This window comes from Hypoxylon trugodes, assembly GCF_022578975.1.
Source record: "Hypoxylon trugodes strain CBS 135444 unplaced genomic scaffold F4822scaffold_6, whole genome shotgun sequence".
Classification (NCBI taxonomy): Eukaryota; Fungi; Ascomycota; class Sordariomycetes; order Xylariales; family Hypoxylaceae; genus Hypoxylon; species Hypoxylon trugodes.
In genome coordinates, this window is record NW_026250021.1 from 2901650 (window position 1) to 2920510 (window position 18861).

At 42.8% G+C, this 18861-nt stretch overlaps 7 protein-coding genes across 7 annotated transcripts; 4 read left to right on the plus strand and 3 right to left on the minus strand.

Annotated features, from left to right (window-relative positions):
* Positions 1–78: 78 nt before the first annotated feature.
* On the minus strand, positions 79–3488 carry F4822DRAFT_408417 (FAD-binding domain-containing protein). The gene is made up of 6 exons (XM_051458566.1): positions 2656–3488; positions 2170–2563; positions 1702–2104; positions 1555–1635; positions 813–1500; positions 79–718 (listed from the first exon to the last, which is right to left on the minus strand). Exons 1-6 carry the CDS (start codon positions 2747–2749, stop codon positions 351–353), a joined length of 2028 nt encoding a protein of 675 aa, XP_051313804.1. The 5' UTR covers positions 2750–3488; the 3' UTR covers positions 79–350.
* A 290-nt stretch (positions 3489–3778) lies between these two features.
* F4822DRAFT_408422 (phosphorylase family protein) lies at positions 3779–5431 on the plus strand. The gene is made up of 3 exons (XM_051458567.1): positions 3779–3951; positions 4061–4552; positions 4678–5431. Exons 1-3 carry the CDS (start codon positions 3924–3926, stop codon positions 5079–5081), a joined length of 924 nt encoding a protein of 307 aa, XP_051313805.1. The 5' UTR covers positions 3779–3923; the 3' UTR covers positions 5082–5431.
* Positions 5432–5447: 16 nt separating this feature from the next.
* On the plus strand, positions 5448–6672 carry F4822DRAFT_408424 (Creatinase/aminopeptidase). The gene has a single exon (XM_051458568.1). It carries the CDS (start codon positions 5726–5728, stop codon positions 6413–6415), a length of 690 nt encoding a protein of 229 aa, XP_051313806.1. The 5' UTR covers positions 5448–5725; the 3' UTR covers positions 6416–6672.
* On the minus strand, positions 6673–8235 carry F4822DRAFT_408425 (Clavaminate synthase-like protein). Its single transcript, XM_051458569.1, has one exon. The coding sequence runs from the start codon at positions 7813–7815 to the stop codon at positions 6796–6798; it is 1020 nt and encodes a 339-aa protein (XP_051313807.1). The 5' UTR covers positions 7816–8235; the 3' UTR covers positions 6673–6795.
* Positions 8236–8586: 351 nt separating this feature from the next.
* F4822DRAFT_300661 (pyridine nucleotide-disulfide oxidoreductase-domain-containing protein) lies at positions 8587–10376 on the plus strand. The gene is made up of 2 exons (XM_051455165.1): positions 8587–8914; positions 9034–10376. Exons 1-2 carry the CDS (start codon positions 8856–8858, stop codon positions 10298–10300), a joined length of 1326 nt encoding a protein of 441 aa, XP_051313808.1. The 5' UTR covers positions 8587–8855; the 3' UTR covers positions 10301–10376.
* A 116-nt stretch (positions 10377–10492) lies between these two features.
* F4822DRAFT_408428 (ferric reductase like transmembrane component-domain-containing protein) lies at positions 10493–13005 on the minus strand. Its single transcript, XM_051458570.1, has one exon. It carries the CDS (start codon positions 12912–12914, stop codon positions 10845–10847), a length of 2070 nt encoding a protein of 689 aa, XP_051313809.1. The 5' UTR covers positions 12915–13005; the 3' UTR covers positions 10493–10844.
* Positions 13006–14557: 1552 nt separating this feature from the next.
* On the plus strand, positions 14558–16446 carry F4822DRAFT_300674 (uncharacterized protein). The gene is made up of 4 exons (XM_051455166.1): positions 14558–15436; positions 15487–15659; positions 15709–16100; positions 16157–16446. Exons 1-4 carry the CDS (start codon positions 15026–15028, stop codon positions 16186–16188), a joined length of 1008 nt encoding a protein of 335 aa, XP_051313810.1. The 5' UTR covers positions 14558–15025; the 3' UTR covers positions 16189–16446.
* Positions 16447–18861: the final 2415 nt, after the last annotated feature.

The window sequence follows — 18861 nt, forward strand, 5'->3', positions numbered from 1 at the left end:
GTTCATTTTCAAGCTTGCAAGGTTGTAAGGTTTCTAGTGGCGGTAGATACCTAGGTACCTAGTAGCGGGGCAGGGATCTCGATAAGCACTTAATCTTAATAATTGTATTATTGCTTTTATGCATACTCCTTTACAACGATGATGTGTTGCAGTGACCTTTCCCCTACCTACCTAGGTACTCGAATCGAGGACATCTCCTGTTGGATAGATAACGTCTATCGCATGAGAGTCAATAGAGCACCTAGGTAGATTATAACAGAATTATTATACGTATGCGTATAGAGCGGGTGTATCATATCAAGTTGAGCAATGAGCATTCGACGGTAATTCCCCGTACATACTATCCAAAACTATGAATCAATTTCCTCGGTATGACTCTGTTGTGAGGGATTGGTACCCTTGAGACACAAGCGACTGTTCTGCGAAGGCAAGTTTCCAAAGATATAATCCGACATCTCCCAATCTTCCGATCCAACAGCGTTCTGCGCATAAAATACAGACCAGGGATCTAACTTCTTCTTCAACTTATATAACCTATCGTACTTATTACCCCAGAAGGTATACTGAAAGTCTGGCTGGATGTAATCCGACTCCGAAAGGTAGGATCCCGAGGTTGGCGAGACGGAACGCCACATCGCTCCCCAGTCCGATGTTAATACGTTGCTCCAGATCGTGATGAGCTCGGTGTACATATCCTGGGACCATGAGACGATATCGACTATAATAACGGTGGTTAGCGTAATTCATTGTCGAACCATAGGGCAATTTGCGATTTGTGAGATGGGAAAAGACCACGTTTTAGCGATACTTACTCGCGTGAAGGACTGTCTCCCGCCAAGCCGGGTTGATAGCATTGTCTGGATAACCCGACTTCGGTGCAGCGGCAAGATTGTAAGCGGACACTACTCCGCCGCCTTGCACGACATAGCGGATAGCCTCGAAGGTGGAGGAGAGCTTTGTCGAATTCTCCCAATTTTCTCGCGGGAAAAGCCGGCTGCCGTACCGCGCAAGATTAGAGCCCCATAATTCCAAGGGGAAAGACTTATCCCATGCGTCATAGAAATTGGTATACTCCTGGTAGATTGGCTTCAGGTCGATACCGATACCCTTCACTTTCTGGAGAAAGGGGTCGGTAAGCGCTTGGAATTCAGATTTAGACATGTTCGGGGCGAACCAAGGTGCCATATCCCAGACGTAGTTACCACTCGTTGCATTAAGAACAAAATGGCCGTAGTTGCCGGCATCGGTGTAATTAATAAAGCCTTCAAAATAGGCATGTACGGCATCCCAGAATTGTTCGATCGATACTTGCTCCCCTGAAGATAGGCTGAAGCTCATCGTCGTGACTGGGATCTCGGGGAATGCCCTGATTACCATGGACGTCACAACTCCATAAGTCGATCCACCTCCACCTCGAAGAGCCCAAAATAGGTCGGGGTTGGACGTCTCACTGGCAGTAACGAAGCGGCCATCAGCCAATACAATCTCCATAGACAGGACCTATTTCGAGTTTTAGCATTTGCCATTGTAGCAAATTTATGTGAGTAAACCGACCTGGTCCGCAGCTAAACCATATAGACTGGATAAAGGAGAATGGCCACCGCCTAGGATATAACCCCCCGTAAGCCCAACTGTCTGTATATATCCACGTTAGTATCTCATCACGTTACGGATAAGCGTAGTAACAAGGTGCGACCTCACCTTGCCCTCCGCGCCAACGATTGTGAGGTTCTGCTTATGTGCAGCTTCATATGCCTCAAATACTTGAACCCCGGCTCCCATCTTAAACGCTGGACCTTTGTACGACCCTTCCTCGTAGTTTTCGTAGTACTTGATATCTTTCATATTATGAGTCCACAGGGAAACTGCGCCTGCTCCCGTACTTTTCGCGCCATAGTCATGGCCTGTATTCTTGATAACCAATCGTAAATTCAAATTGCGTGCTATATTTATAGCTAATTGGATTTGAGATACGGTGGTTACGTTAACCGACATTTTCGGATATGCCCCGATGGTACAGTTAAGCGCAAATGGGTTCACCGTATGGGGCACACACGATGTCCCCTCAAAAAGGATCGCGTTAATAGAGGTCGGGTCGTTCGTGCTTGATCGAGTTTCAGCCACGGTCCTCGAACCCCAGTTGTATTAGGACTAGGTAGGTTTACTCACTGAATATAAGGGTCATCTGACCAGTGAGAGGTGATCTCATCGCATTTAGCTTTATCCTGATTTCCATAGTCGCTATAGCATGGCGAGGCCAACGGTTTGGTTTGGATGAGGCTGCCGCCCAAGAGGAGGTTAAAGACCCTATTGGTGATATCGCCTGGAAATACGACAAATTCCCCAGGGAAAGTCTTACATGGCCCGATTATGGACTCATTAGCGGCTGTTGATGGGTCCGCGAAACCAAACAGCACGATATTTGTTAGGCCAAGATCGGTAAGATTCGCTAGGACAACATCGGTAAGCTGGCGGGTTTCCCCAGGGAAGAGATCGGCTGTCGCATTAGAGGCCGAGGCATTAACAGTCACGAAGGCGGGAGTGACGGTGGACTCGTTAGCAGCTTTGAGGATTAAGGAAGTATTAGGTCAGTTAGTCCGTTGAGAAGTGATTTTCTCTATATTTGGGGCATGAGAAAATTGCGATCTAACTAACCGAGGACTTGACCATTTACAATAATCGTCTGAGCAACAACGAGCCGTGAGATTGCTAGTACGAAACACACACTTGGCAGGATGTCGAAATACATCGTGGAAGACGTAAGTCGACGCGATCTTCCACGTCCTAGAGGAAAGGATGAGGGCGCTCAAACGGTGAAGGAGGTAAAACAGCAACGGCCAACATAGGAGCTGTTGAAGCTCCTGAATAGATCGTGCCCATGACTAAACCCCCTCCCTAAGGACTTCTCCCGGCCGTAGGGGATAACATCATAACATCATAACGCTATGACGAACAGGGTGAGGTTGGCATGGAGCGGTGATATCGTCACTTAACCGACAATTTCCCTAAATGGAACCGATACAAGATGGGAGCGGGCGCGGGTGCGATATTATTAGTCGGTGTGATTAGCCGACATAGTGACTGTTATCTTGTCCCGGCAATTCGTGCACGATGATCATCTCGTGGTGACCTTAGCATGTATTGGGCTCGGTTCCTATAAAAATGAAGTCACATTATCATGTAAGTCGAGAGAGCAATTTGATTCAAGGTAGACAAGCGTCATGTCTTGTAGACTTAATGGAGCATCTAAGTATAGACACGAAGTGGTTTGTAATCTAAGCAAGTTGATGCTAATCAGTTGGAAATAGTAGCAATTGAAGCTATTGAATTGAAATATATAATAAAAGGAGGCAAGTAGATATCATATCTACCTAGGCACACATTCGAGATACAGAGTAAATCTGAGATGTCTTGATAATGGGTCAATGACAACACCTACTCAGTGTGTGTACGATGTAGAGAAAAGAGGAGTGGGATATGTTCACAAGACGAAAAAGGGTTCTGTAATAAGCTCCAGCTCCAAGCTTATTCGGTGACTATTACAGGTGTTTAAGGCACTTCGAGCCCCACCTGCAGGGCAAAATCCTTGAAATAACCACTAATCTCAGGTCCACTCCGGTATGGGTACCTTATATGGGCAGGTACCCACCAACGTATGTACCTAGGCTGCAGCTAGATAGCCCTGGAGGGACCTATGTAGGTATGAGGTAAAAAGAGGGGGAGGGGCATTTTATACTTATCGACGATCCCTTATCATAAAATTTCTATTCGAGTACATAAATTATAAATCCGTCACCGCGACAACAACCAAAGAGACATAATTTCTCACGACAACGACGCGGAAAAGGGAGAAGTAGTTCTATCTACAAACGGGTATCAACTCATATCAATTTCTCAATACACGTCAACGAATCTACACGACAATGTCCGACCTCCCCGAAACCTTCGATCGTGAGTGTTACCCGAATTACCCCGCCATCACACCATCTTTCTCCCTTCTCGCGATAGCTTCATCCAGAGAGATTACTAACTAATACGATAATTTCCTACTTGCCTACAGGTCCTGTTCATATCGCCGTAATAGGTGGTACTGGACTTTACAAGATCGAAGGCTACACACCCATTGCCCGCGTCAACCCTTTGACACCTTGGGGATATCCCTCAGCTCCCATACTTATCCTCGAGCACGGTGGTGTTCCTGTCGCCTTTCTATCCCGTCACGGTGCCCATCACCAATATGCCCCTCACGAAATTCCCGCCCGTGCCAATATCGCCGCTCTACGTCACATCGGTGTGCGTTCCATCGTCGCCTTCTCCGCCGTAGGCTCCCTACGCGAAGAGATCAAACCCATGGACTTCGTCGTACCCGACCAAGTAATTGACCGCACCAAGGGTGTCCGACCATCTACCTTCTTTGAGGGCGGTCTTGTCGGCCACGTATCCTTCGGTGACCCCTACGATGACAAGATTGCCCAGGTTGTGCGCCAGTGCGCAAAGTCCATGCAGGGTGACGGTGTGGTATTACATGGAACCGGAACTGCCATCTGTATGGGTAGGTTGCTAAACTAGATGTCACTTATCCCCCTTTTGCTTCTTTCCCTCATCGTTCCTTAGAAGAGTTGGAGCTACCAATTCGTAAGCCCGTGGTTTATATACTAATCATACTCGGTAAACTAGAGGGACCTCAATTCTCGACCCGCGCCGAGTCGAACCTCTACCGTTCTTGGGGCGGTTCCGTGATTAGCATGTCGTTGTTGCCGGAAGCCAAGCTGGCTAGAGAAGCCGAGATAGCATTGCAGGTTATTTGCATGGCCACTGATTATGATTGCTGGCACACGACAGAAGATGTTGACGTATCTATGGTCATGCACTATATGGAGAGTAACAGCAAGAACGCCCGTCGGCTAGTAGGCGCTGTTCTGGATGAATTGTGCAAAAATGAAAACAGTGACTTGGTTACTGCCAAGCATTGGGAGGGTGCCAGCAAGGGCGCCGTTATGTTTTGCACCAAGCCTGAAGGCCGGAATCCCGAAGCCCTAAAAAAGGTCCAGTATCTATTTCCGGGGTTCTTATCAGAGTAATAATCATGTTGGCATACTGAAAAAAAAACACGGCATAGAGGAATGGTAAGATATCTAGACATAGACTACTCTTATAAGCTACTTCACGATAGAGGGATTTGGTAGTATCGCTGTCTGTGCTCATCTACCAATGCTCGCTCTGCAAGTTATAAAAGTTGGCCGCTTTAAAAGCCCATATGAGTAACCTTGGGGGCGTCCGGGCTTCTCACCAGCCTGGAATTTTTCATGCTCTCTATCCCCCCTTTTAAAAATAACCGACCCATTAAATCTCTCCCAAGGATTACAGACATGAAACAGGTTATCATCATTTACTGCTAATACATAAGTACCTAGGCACTTTTCCAGTATAGTATATGATACCGTAGGATATTCAAGGTCTAGGAAATAAGCGAGACCTATAGCGGTGTATGTTATGTAATCAGTTTATCGTTCCTTGCGAGATAGGAGATGCCTAGCTGGGTATAAAGCTACATAAAGCTACATAAGGAGCTACCCCTCAGTATCTTCCTAGGGCCAGGCCAACCTAACTATACTACATCCTTCTGTATAAAGAGTATCATAAGCTTACTCCTCCTCTATCGAACCCCTCTCACCTTCCAAATAAGCTTACTAAGCACGACTTTCACGAGAGGCAACTAGATATAATGAACGAAGCGGAGCAACAGCGAGCAGCTTACCTTCAAGATGCGCAGAACAAAGCTGTACAACTCTTTGAAGAGATAGAGCAGATGCTGATTCGACCCGGGGTTAGCGAAAAGACGTTGAGCGATGAGATCCATAAGCTCGGCACAGAGCGTCATGGTGTTAGAACTCATTGGCATAAGAGAGTGGTTCGAAGTGGTCCCAACACCTTACGACCATTTGAAGATAACCCCCCTGACCGTGTTATCGGGGAGGATGATATTGTGTACGTCGACTTGGGGCCGGTTTTTGAGGCTTGGGAAGCCGACTTCGCACGTACCTTTGTGCTCGGAGATGATCCTAATAAGAAGCGATTACGTGACTCGCTCGAGCCGGTGTGGAACACAGTCAAGACACGGTATCATAAGAACCCAGATATGACGGGCGAACAACTATACGACATTGCTTGCGAAGAAGCCCGCAATGCCGGTTGGGAGTTTGGCGCTTGGCTCGCTGGACACCTTGTTGGGCAGTTTCCCCACGAACGGATCCCCCGTGACAAGACGGTCTTATACATTACCAAGGGAAACGACCAATCTATGGGCAGTCCCGGCAAAGATGGAAATAAGCGACATTGGATTCTTGAAATCCATCTTCGCGATAACTTCAATAATGTTGCTGCATTCTACGAGCAATTATTGACGGTCGGATAGACACCTGCTAGGTAGACATCAGATATGAGAGCCAGTACCATGTTGAAAGCGTGAAGGGTATAATCATTAGGACGGGACTGTTCTAACCAATCCATACAACAGGTCGTGGATTGAGTCTGTGATAGAAGGTTAGTTCAATCGAAATATATAATAATTAGTGAATGGGACAATGATTGAATAATCCAAAATATAAGTTCAGTCATAGATAATTAGTTCAGACATATGACGGACAACTAAATAGTATGGGCCGTGCCAATCTTTCAAAGGAAACATATGCCATTAGTCTATATAAAAGTCGCTCGTAACCGATAAAAGTAAGACCCCTAATCATAACAATTTAAAAAACGATACGGGTCATATAGTACATATCGATGCCCTACTTAAGGGCCTTCGGGGAAGTGACTTGCTGCAATATTACATTGTCGGAACAATCGAACCTCGTCCTCTGCAAAGGCTCCAACCACAGAATGAAGCAACCCACGATTATGGAACAACACAAAATCGCCTTCCTCCCAATCATGAGCGTAGACCATTTTGGGCCCGATTCCGGGACGTTGCAACCGATGGATGATTTCGCGGACTTCGGCGAGGTCGTCAATAGTAGTTCCGTCCGCCAGGTGAAGTCTTCGAACAGGAGATGGGTGTACCTGAAGGGCGAGCTTCCCCGTGACAGGGTTTCGCCAGCAGAGAGGGAGGACCTGAATCATGTCCTGCTGGATTGGCGGTAAGTCTTCAAAGGAGACCTCTAATCCCTGAGAGATCATACCCAATCCATCAGAACGAGATTTCGCACTACTAATCCAAATGTATGGGTGGGGCGCGTATTCAATCCGCGTGGTCCGTGCAAATTCTTTATCAGCGTCGGATAGGAGATCGTACATCGAGTAACCAGACACAAATGCGGTAGTGCCTAGCGGAACTTCCAATTCGTCACCAGTCCCATCATCATAGCGACAAACTTGGCGGCGGCCGTTTGGAACTTTGACCGCGAACAGGGTGGTCACGATGGGAGGAGCAAGCCCATATAAAGCAGCATCAATATGCCATCGGTAGAAGCGAGTGAAGTCAAGGTCCTCTTCTGCCGGAATGGTAGTTGCATGGAAAGTCTTGTGATGGGGATGCTTAAGTTTAATGTTTTTTAAGCCCTCATACTCCGGTACAAAACCATTTCCAATAACTTGCACCTGTGGTTGGTGGGGAATTGTCTTGAGATCCGGGTGTAAGATACTCCGCTTGGCGTCAATTGTCTTACCGTGGCCGTAGGAAGTGCCAGCAGGGTCAAACCTCTGCGTTAACTCAAACTGGGCTTTGGGCGAGGTGCCACCTTGGTCCTTGAAGACGAGGATTTGGTGGGCAAAGAGGGCATCGCGAATGATACCAAAGTCGGAATCTAATACCATGGTCAGCTACTACCGACAAGTACGAGGTAGTCAAGTAGCTTACCAAAGGAGGTTACCGATTTTACGGGTATTCTCCCACTACGTGTATTCAGACAGTTCCATCACATAATATATTGTACAGATCTTACCAGTGAGATTGTTGATATTTGCATTGCGGACGATGGCGCCGAAATTGACACCCGAGGTTTTCGGAAGTGTTAGAGGTTCTACTATAATTGGCGACATCTTTACTCTTCTTGTCTTGACCGATGTAGGTGTGTGGGCTTGGATAGAATGAATTGCTTTAAGACTTTGCAAGAGATGTCGTGGAGTGATTGATGTAGGGAGATAGCGATGAATAGCCATAGGACAAAGATGATTGATGGTCTTTGTTAAGATATGAAGATGGGTTGGGTTGGTCTTTTTTTAATATGGCTGGCGTGGATGAGTGGATGACGCAAAGGGGTATCCCGATCGTATGCAGCCGATGTCCTATATCGGGAGTCCACGAAACAACGTTTTGAACCTTATCAGCATTGTCGGTGATGGCCGACACCGCGAATACAGACTTAGGTACCTAGGTACTGACTCACGAATCTACTGCGGAACTCGGTCTCGGCTCTCGGTCTACCAAACAGTCCGACATTTCGTACTAAAATTCAGACACATACCACGTGGGTACCTATCTTTAGGTACTTCGCCATGATGTAGCCAGCTTACCTAATAGTACATAGGCAGGTACCTCTAGCTAACCCGTCGCTGTCCGTGTTAAGCTTTAGGTCCACTCTACGACCATTAGCGAGAGCCGCGTCAAAATTCATTATTTATCTCCAGTTATGTCTCATCGTCGTCTTCATAATGTTAAACTAAATAACGGGATTTCTCTTCTAATCTTTATATTTTAATTTCAGTATCATTAATTATCATTTACATGCGCGAAGAATAGATACCAAACTCGATTTCTAAGTGGAGAAAGAAGTCTGATTCGCCCACGAATATTCATTCCTGATAAGAGGACGGGGGGAATAGAACGGTATATCCAATATCCAACAGATACACAGATGCGGTTCAGCTGTACGACAAGATGCGTGCCACTTGGGCGCCTCTGGGCCCATGGGAGGTAGGTGGCATCCTCACCCATCTTTGCCTTTATAATTCTTCCATGTTTTCTAACGGGCCCCATGTTATATACACCATATATCCTCTATAACATTAGTCACCACTAATTAATTCTCTAAGGACCTTACCATCCTCTTCCAAATTCATCATCGTAATGGATCAACGTCGTTGCATGGCTAGCCATACTTCTTCTAAACCCGCTTCCTCTTCTGCAGTCACTGCCGTTGTTGTTGGAGGAGGCGCCTCTGGCATTGCTGTCGTTGGCAACCTTCTTGAACTCCTTCATCCTAATTCTTCGGTAGCTTGGATAGATCCTCTATTTCAAGGGGGTCGCATCAACGCCCGGTATAGAGAAGTGCCAAGTAACACGAAAGTCAGTTATTTTCTCGCATATGGTGAAGCAGTCGAACCTTTCAGAAATATCGCCGAAGCCGCTGAAAATCCCAATGCTCTCACTACTTTGCAAAGTCTTTCTCCAGATGACACCTGTTCACTTCATTATGCCGGGGAAATGTTGCAAATGCTGTCAGATGGCCTACTTAAAAACGACCGGGTTGCAAGCTGGAAAGGCACCGTGAATCAGGCTGAATGGGTTGACGAGAGCTCGGCGTGGTCATTGAGCGTACAGGATGACAACTCTAACGAGAGTCAGCGCATTACCGCGCCACTTGTCGTGTACTGTACCGGCTCTTCACCCACTCTCGTCCCTTTACCCAAGCCTCTTTCGCGCACACCAACACTTTTGGATCTTGACACATCTTTAAAACCATCACTCCTCTCAGAAACGCTCCCCCGAGACCGAGAGGTCTCCGTCGGCGTTATAGGCGCTTCGCACAGTGCGGTATTAGTTCTCATGAATTTATATGCATTAAGTCAGAGTTCTCACCCGCTACTTCGCGTCCGTTGGTTTTCTCGTGCGACGCAGCTCAAGTACGCCGAAGATAAAGGAGATTGGATACTTTACGACAATACAGGACTAAAAGGTCGAGCTGCGCAGTTCGCTAGGGAGAACTTAGACGGTGACAAGCTTTCGCACAGCAACGTGGGCAAGATCATAAGTCGAATTGACTGTTCCGGTGGGCCTGAAAAGGAGACTCAAGCTATGCTACAGGAACTTCCTGCTTGCGGGTATATCGTGCAAGCAGTAGGGTTCACCAGGGACGTCCTACCTAACATGAAGCTAGACATAGCATTCAACCACCAAACTGGCGGTTTTACAGATCAAAAAACCCGACAACCTATCCCAGGTCTTTACGGCGCCGGCATAGCGTTCCCCGAACAGGTAGTCGATCCAGCGGGAAACGTAGAGTATGCCGTAGGTTTCATTAAGTTTATGAGGTTTTTAAACCGTGTGGTACCAAATTGGGTAGAGGCTAGTGTTAAGTAGATTTATTATATTTGCCAATGCGTTACCCCACGACAACTCTGTATAATAAAAGATCATGATTATCCGTGCGCCTACCAAGCGCCTACCAAGCATTCACGGCGGCTCATTATGTTTAAAGAGCACTTACAAGATCATAGAAATAGTTAAAATGATTAATGGGCATAAGAATATAGAGAATTTATCAAATTAATATAATGATTTTTGGTTTTATTTCTGACTTCTACGTCGTGATGTAGGAGCCGATAAAGTATAGATTCAATCGGTGGGTGTAAAAAGGGGTAAAACAACACACGACCTACACTAATATTCGCTCCCATAGAGATATATATGTTGTTTTCTCATGTCAACCCAATATATCACGTTGAAATATGTAATCTTAAGTGTGAGATGTCCGAGTTCACTATAATTATCCTCATAAACCGTCAATTTTAACCGCCTCCCATACGAAGGTCTAGGTAACTCATACGTTCTAGGCTGTGCGATTATCCTGACCTTGATATGGTCCGCTGTCCCGGGAGCTATTTACAGTCCATTTCCGCTAAGCTCACATCGAAAACGCCTCAGTCGCAAGCTCAAATATGGTGTTTTCCTTTCTCCCAAACGCTACGACTGACTTGCGTACCGTATCGCAAAGCCCAACAGGGCCACAGACAACCACTCCAATTCGTTCCCATCCTGCCTGTATCTCTTGCAACAATAATGCATCTACATTTAATCTCTCTCCAACCAGGATCTCCTTATCAGGAATATTACTCAGGACCGTGGAGAGATCATGCGCAAGCGGCTTCGCGGTCTCTCTCAGGCTCCAGGCTAGCTTAACATTGAAATGTTTATCTGTCCACGAGAGCAATCCAGTGATACCAATACCACCGCCGATGAGAAGCACACGATCGCACTTCAGTATCTCCTTATGCGCATTACCTCGGTAAGGACCATCGAGGAGTACAGGTAGGCTATGACAACCTTCGAGGTATTTCGATATTCCGTGATGTTTTTTAATGTACATAACGACACCACTAGAGGCCTCCGTTTCCTGGGAAGCTAAGGTCATCCCCCCACGCTTATTGTCCGGCCCTTCTTCTATATCACGCCGCATGATGTCGCTCGGATCAACAAACATGTTTTTCCGTGCGTATAACGTGGCACTATGGACGATAGAGAATGGGTGGTTCTCCCAAGGGCGGAGGGGATGGAGGGTCGGGAAATAAGCGTAAGCGTGGTAGCCGGGTTCAGACGCCCATCTTAGCCCCTTAACCTCAACGCGAACAATGTTGTTCGTGTCGATTTCCACTATTGTTGCCCTGCAAACCCCATTTTGGCAGACACGCAGCACGCGTATGAGGCGGTCGAAGAACCAGGTAGCGCAAACAGCATAGAGCCAATACTCATAAATCCCCGTAAATCCCTTCCAGTACATGACGTGGTACCAGCAAGCAGCGATTGCAAAAACCGTGAGCAGGATATGAAATATCAAGAAGACCTCATATGATGCGCGACGGAACCAAGTAGCACTCTGAAACAGCAGTACCACGAGGCATAGGGTGGCTACAACGCCCCATATCCAATAAGGCTTGTGGACGTCAGTGTAATAGACACCATTTGTATTATACGCGCCAAGGAGTGTGATAGAATGTACTACCGCCTGGAGAGCACAGACCCGCGCAACCCAACGATGGAGCACCAGAAAGGTTGAGTACGGCCAGTTTGTAAGCCAAATGAGGAAGTTATTCCTGGAAGAGAACAACACTGTCAATGGCAGGAGCGCAAAGGAGATGTGACCAGTGCGATACCCTACGTACGCCATGATCTCTCCAGCAGGAGTAAATCCCCAAGGGTGCGGTTTATCGAATCCCCGATACGAGACAGCGCTGAGTACGATGTTGAGGGTAATAAACATAGTGATATAAAGGCTCTCTCCCCTGGTTGGCATATTTCCCAAGAGCCATGGGAGCGATCTCGTGGTTATCGCAGACGGGTATATTAGGTACGGCTTCAACCTATCGAGGAGGCGAGTCACCCAAGGAAGGTAGTTGATGAAAGACATTAGCACCGGAGTCCCCACACCGACCATAATAATGATAATAACGTATGTGGACTGGATATATTCTTCCCAGTCGAAGAGATCGTCAAAGGATTTCTGATATTCGTAATCGCTAGACAAGAGAAGCGCAGTGTAGTTAAGCACTGTACCGCCTCTCCATATCCTGGTCGGCGCTTGGGTTATATTCGCAAGAGTCATACCGTAAGTCCATTTAGGGGGTACGGATGGGTCACTAGTGGCCTCATCAGCCCAATATTTCTCGATTTCCCACGTTCCCACTTGATCACCATAACATGTCGAATTAATGCAATAAGCGAGCGTAGTTAAGAAGGCAGTATTGTCAGAAATACAAGACACAGCTGGAGATGCCATATTCATATCCATTCCCGTATCCGCGTTGCCCACGCTACCATCAGGGCACTCAAGCGGAGCAGATGCGATAACGCCACGACATGCGTAGCAACACTTTGGATCATACCACCATTGGCCATATCCTATAAGACCATGACCTCCTCGGGTAGTTGTAAACAGAGACGCTGTGGTGGTGAAGGACAGAGCTGAAGCCCACTTCATGATGTTTTTTATCGTCAAATTACCAGCTAAAATCGGCCACTTAATGATTTACAGAATAATTATCTAGAGGGTTTATATAATATAACTTCTCACATTCCTTCAAAAACAAATGCGTGAATCCTGATTCGACTATATGTTCCACCCCCACAGATATTCGGCGATATGAGCAAGTTTTAATTCGTCCTTCTATGAAACATGCTCACAATGAGACTAAGCTGTATGGAAGGAGGGCGGTGGGTAAGGCAATGTCACCTAGATAGGTATAGTCGTGTGATTATTCATACAGAATATTTAGATCCTAATCCCTAATCCAATAATAAAATATCCTTTCCCTTACAATTGTTACAGCTGCTGGTAGAGCAAAACAATTATATACGCCATCATTTAATTATATGTTGATGAAGGATGTGTCATCACTATGAAGGCAAGTATATTTTTGTTGGTATCATGCACATTGCTACTAGGACGAGGACTCAGGTTACCGCCGGCTCAATACTGAGAATGTATAACGCAAGGTGAAATGCTCTTGATTTAGGCGACAAGTGCCCTCCTCTAACCCCCGCGAATTTCAAACATGGCAAATACCTTATAAACCGTAACTTCCACAGAGGAATAAATACCGGTGAGTTTTCATCTGACTATTAGCTGAGGCGGTGTCGTGAAGGAACGAAACAGGTTCCCACTAGTTAGCTTGCGCTGTTGGGCCACAACCTGCCCAGCAATATGTTGTTCTACAATGGGACCGATGTTGAAGCGAGGGACAAAGGGGGGAAAGGAAGAAGCCCGTAGTTCAGCTTAGCTTTAGAATAATCTCTGACCGCGAAGATATCTAACTAGGTAACTTTCTGCGTTACAAGAAGATCCAAGCCACACTATATCGCTAGTCAATAACTGTATGACTGGCTAATGAGAGACACAGTACTTTTTCAATCTCGATAGACCGTATGGTATTCCCTTCCCTTTATTAAGCTGGGATGTACACTAGCTCCGAAGACCCTAGCGACGAGTTGGAAGATAATTTAACGAGAATCTCAACAAGAGCGTCTGGGCCAACTCAACGCTCCCGAGCCTAGCACTAATCTTACATAGTACACCTGCACGAAGACAGATGTTAGTTAAGGCTTACAAAAATGTATCGTATTTGGTTCGTCATAATATTGGCTATAGGAAGAATGCTGACTGACGATGCTCGAGGTTATCTGATTATCGAATGAAAGCAGCCGTACAGCGGCTATGACTTGATGTCCTCATTACCGCGCCGTGATCCAGGAAGTGTAAGCTCCGGCCGAGGGTAGACCGGGTCTTACTATATCTCGGGTTATGTTCAGTGCATATGCCGGTTGAACGGCTTCATACTCTCAACCAAGACCATAGATCCCCTATCCCTCGACATTGATTTTAGCTATGGCATTACCGTTTCCTTGCCATCTCACATCCCTACATCTTCATTTCAGGACTCGGCCCGTCGAGAGACTAAACGATTAATTCCAAATCATTCGAGAAGTGCGTTTTAGCTCCTAGCACGTCGTGTTTACCTTCGTCTTATGGTCTCTTACAAATCAACCCATGACTGCCTAACCCCGTTGAATATATAGCTTATGAGCTAGCCCAGATGCAGGGTGATGTCGAGCACTTTAGGTGTCCACGGCATTTGTATGAGCCAAACGTGCAGGCGAGAAAGAGAAAGAGAAGGGGGTGGCCATGAGGGTGGTAGGGTAACCAGTTTTACCGGCAATCAGAAAAAACCCCAGCAATTACCGTATTGAAACAAGAGTAGATGGAGAACCTCTCTTATGTGCAAATTAAAAGGCCATGTTGCCGGCTAAATAGATCCAGTAATGCGGACGAGGACCGATTTCCCTATTGGGACAATGTATAGCATCTCGCCTCCTTCTCTGGGTTGGCATTCAACTACCGCGATATGCAGCACGCGGAAAATATATTATGTTTATACATGGTAGGCAGGCAGCGGTAAGTTGGTTGCTGTGCATGCATGCCCTCGTCTAGATGGAAGCGCACTTATAAGAGAGGAACTGGCACCGGGATGTAAAGCCTGTATCCGCCTACTTCTGCACGTCTTCATCGCCAAAATCAGTCAGTTCGCTGCCAAGATGAAGTCTTTCTCCATCGCTCTTGCGCTCGTTGCGCCAGTCCAGGCTGGTCTTCGCTTTGGATGCTCATCGCTAACTACTCAACGTCTGGACCCGGTTGTCGAGCCCGGAAACAACCCCTCTGCGCATCTCCACCACATTGTCGGTGGAAATGCCTTCAACGCCACCATGACTGGCGATGTTGGCGCCAGGGGCACCTGCACCACTTGCGAGATGTCTGAGGACTTTTCCAACTACTGGACTGCTGTCCTGTACTTCAAGCACCCTACCAACGGTTCCTACCACCGAGTTCCAGTTACCAACAACGCGGCCCTCGCAGCAGGCACCAAGGGTGGAATGACCATCTACTACACCCAACACGACTTCTCTACTGATGACCTGAAGAATCAGTACATCACGGCGTTCCCACCGGTGAGTCCACCAGAACGCATGTTGCGGTTAGGGGTTTTAATATTGTTTAGGGATTCCGAATGACTGTGGGCAGCCCGACCACAGAGACTCTGGACCAGGCCAAAGGCCACATCGGTCTACGATACAACTGCCTCCAGACCACGATCAACAGAGGCGCCGAAATGGTGGACTTCCCGGATAGGCCCTGCCCGGGCGGTATCTTCGCTGTCCACCACTTCCCAGCGTAGGTGAAACACTTTTCAGAGAAATCCATTGCTAATAACCGTGCACAGATGCTGGGATGGTAAGAACCTCGACAGCCCGGACCACCAGTCCCACATGTACAACACCATCACTCGTGATGGTTTCACAAACGCTCCCAAGTGCCCGGCGTCGCACCCCGTTCGCATGCCTCAGGTCACTTATGAGACTGTCTGGGACACTACCAAGTTCAACAGCTTGTGGCCCTCAGGCACCCCGAACCCGTTCGTGTGGAGCTTCCACGGTACTAGCGGCTATGGCACCCACGCCGATTACATGTTCGGCTGGAAGGGTGATGCACTACAGCGCGCCATGAACAAGTCCGAGTGCTTCTACGACGGCTGTGGATCGATTACCAAGCAGACCATGGCTGTTGCTAACCAATGTACCGTTCCAGACATGGTTGGCGAGGATACAGATGGATGTAAGTTCTCGGAGATACTGATAACAAACCTGATTCATTTGCTAATAAGGGAATAGGGGTCGACCATCTTCCAGGTATGCAGATGTGAAGGATGAAATGTTATAAAGATATACAGAGGGGATAGAGAATGTTTAAGTATGCCGTGGTAAATGCCATCGGATTATGTATTTAACATTATACGTAGTAAGAATAATGGAGTTAGTAGAAGCTTTAAGCTGCCGTCTTAATGATTGGTAAGATGTGACAACAACAAGTAATGATAATAGATAATGAATACCTGGGCCGGTAGTTAAGCTGTATGAAGCGATATAACTTGGGAAGCATTAAGAGGACCTTTTACGGAGGCCTGTTCGAACCACTTTATTAAAAAATAACATTAAAAGGTTAAAAATTAAGCTTAAAAAAGAAAAAAATTAAAAAGAAATTTAAAAGATAAATAATATATTTGAAATTTCTTAAATTATTATATTAAATTTTTTAAAAAAAATTAATTTTAAAAGTTATTAAAATATTTAAAATTATTTTATAATATGATAAACCTATGCCTCGGGGAGGTATATGTTATAAATCAGCTGACAGGCAACCATTTAAAGACCTAAGAAATAAAGATATTATAACCAATTATAAATAAACATCAAGGATCAGGAAAATCTATTAAATTTACTTATATAAAAAGATTAAACCTATTAGATTATTTAAATTTATAATTAAATAAACAGATCACTTAAATTATAATAATATCAAATTTTAAAAAAAGAAAAAAGGAATAATTATATAAATTATAAACATTTTTTATATATTTAATTACTTTTTTTATAACTTTTTAATTATTAATTTAAAATTATTCTTTTAAATATAATAAAAGAAATTACTTAATTATTTAACTTATTATTAATATTATTACTTTTAAATTAAGATACTTTAAATTAATTAATTTAATAATGACTATATCTGTTTTAAAGCATAAGTTTATTATAATATAATCATTATTAAATTAACTAATTTAAGGTATCTTAATTTAAAGATAATAATATTAATAATAAGTTAAGTGATTAAATATATTTTATTTATTAAAAAAACTTAAAATTCTTTTATTATATTTAAAAGAATATATTATAAATTAAACTTTTTTATAAAGGTGTAGCCCTTTAGGATATTATTTATCCTTAAAGAAGTAAGGTAAGGATAAAGTAAGGAAAGTAATATAAAATATAAATAAAAATAGATAAGGATATTTCATTTCATTTAAAAAAGATATGTTATAAATAAATATAAATAAAAGAATTTAATTATGATAAACCTATACTTTAAAAAGATATAATCATTATTAAATTAATTAATCCAAAATGTCTTAATTTGAAAATAACAGTGTTAATAATAAGTTAAATAATAAAATATATTTTATTTATTAAAAAAGTTTAGAGTTTTTTTAATATATTTAAAAGAATAATTAAATATATGAGATTTTTAATAATTTATATAAATATTCCTTCCTTCCATTTATGTATAAATAAAATTAAATATCCTTATTTATACTTATTTATAATATACCTTTTAAATAAGATTAATGTTATAAACCAGTAAGATGATTGTCCTAGGAGCCTAAAAGAGGTAAGATATAATGGATTAATGACAGAAGAATCATGGCATATATAAGATTTAATGAATCTAATTATATGATTAAGAGTAATTAAATTAATTAAATTATAATAATTTTAAATATTAAAAAAAAATAATTATATAATGTGACAAACCTATGTCTTAAAGAGGTATAACCGTTATTAGATTGATTAATCCGGGATATCTTAATTTGAAGGTAATAATATTAATAATAAATTAAATAATTAAATAAATTCTGTTTATTAAAGAAGTTTAGAATCCTTTTATTATATTTAAAAGAATAATCTTAGATTAATAATTAAAAAACTATAAAAAAATAATTAAATATATAAGAAATATCTATAATTATATAATTATTCCTTTTTTTTTCTTTAAAGTTTGTTATTACTGTAATCTAGTTGATTTAATTAATTTAATCCTAGATCATCTAGATTATATAGATCATCCAAATTATCTTAAATCATATAGATAAACAAAATCATATCCCTTATAGTTCCTCTGTGATTAATTTGGGGTGTTTTTATTTCTAATTTCTTAATTATTACCTAATATTATTAATTCATAATATTATATCTTATTTTTAAGATCTTCATCCTTTAAGAATAAAAAATAAATAAATATCTTTTTTCTTTTCTTAAATATTATATATTTTATCCATTATATTAATTATATTTAATTGGATTTAAAAAAACTTAATTTCCTTAAAATATATAAAATAATATAAATTCTGTAATTATAAAATTAATTATATTAATAGATTTAATATTTGTAATTCTTTATATTTCTATTATTCCTATTTCAATAACTTATCTTATTATTATGTTTTTAAAAATAATATATATAATTATTATATTTATAAATAAAGGCCTAATTATAACATAATAATAATAAATTTCCTTAATAATTTAAATTTTAAATATAATAGGCTTTAAAAGGAATATTATGATGTTAAAGAAACCTTAAAACCCTTTTTATATATTTAATAAAAAATTATAATAAAGTAGTAAAAAAAGATCTAATATTTATTAAATTAATAATATAAAAGAATCTATAAATTCCTTAGCCAAATATATTATTTTTATTAGTAAAAAAAAGTTATTTAATTATTTTCTCTTTAATAAGGAAAAAAAAAAAAAGAGGT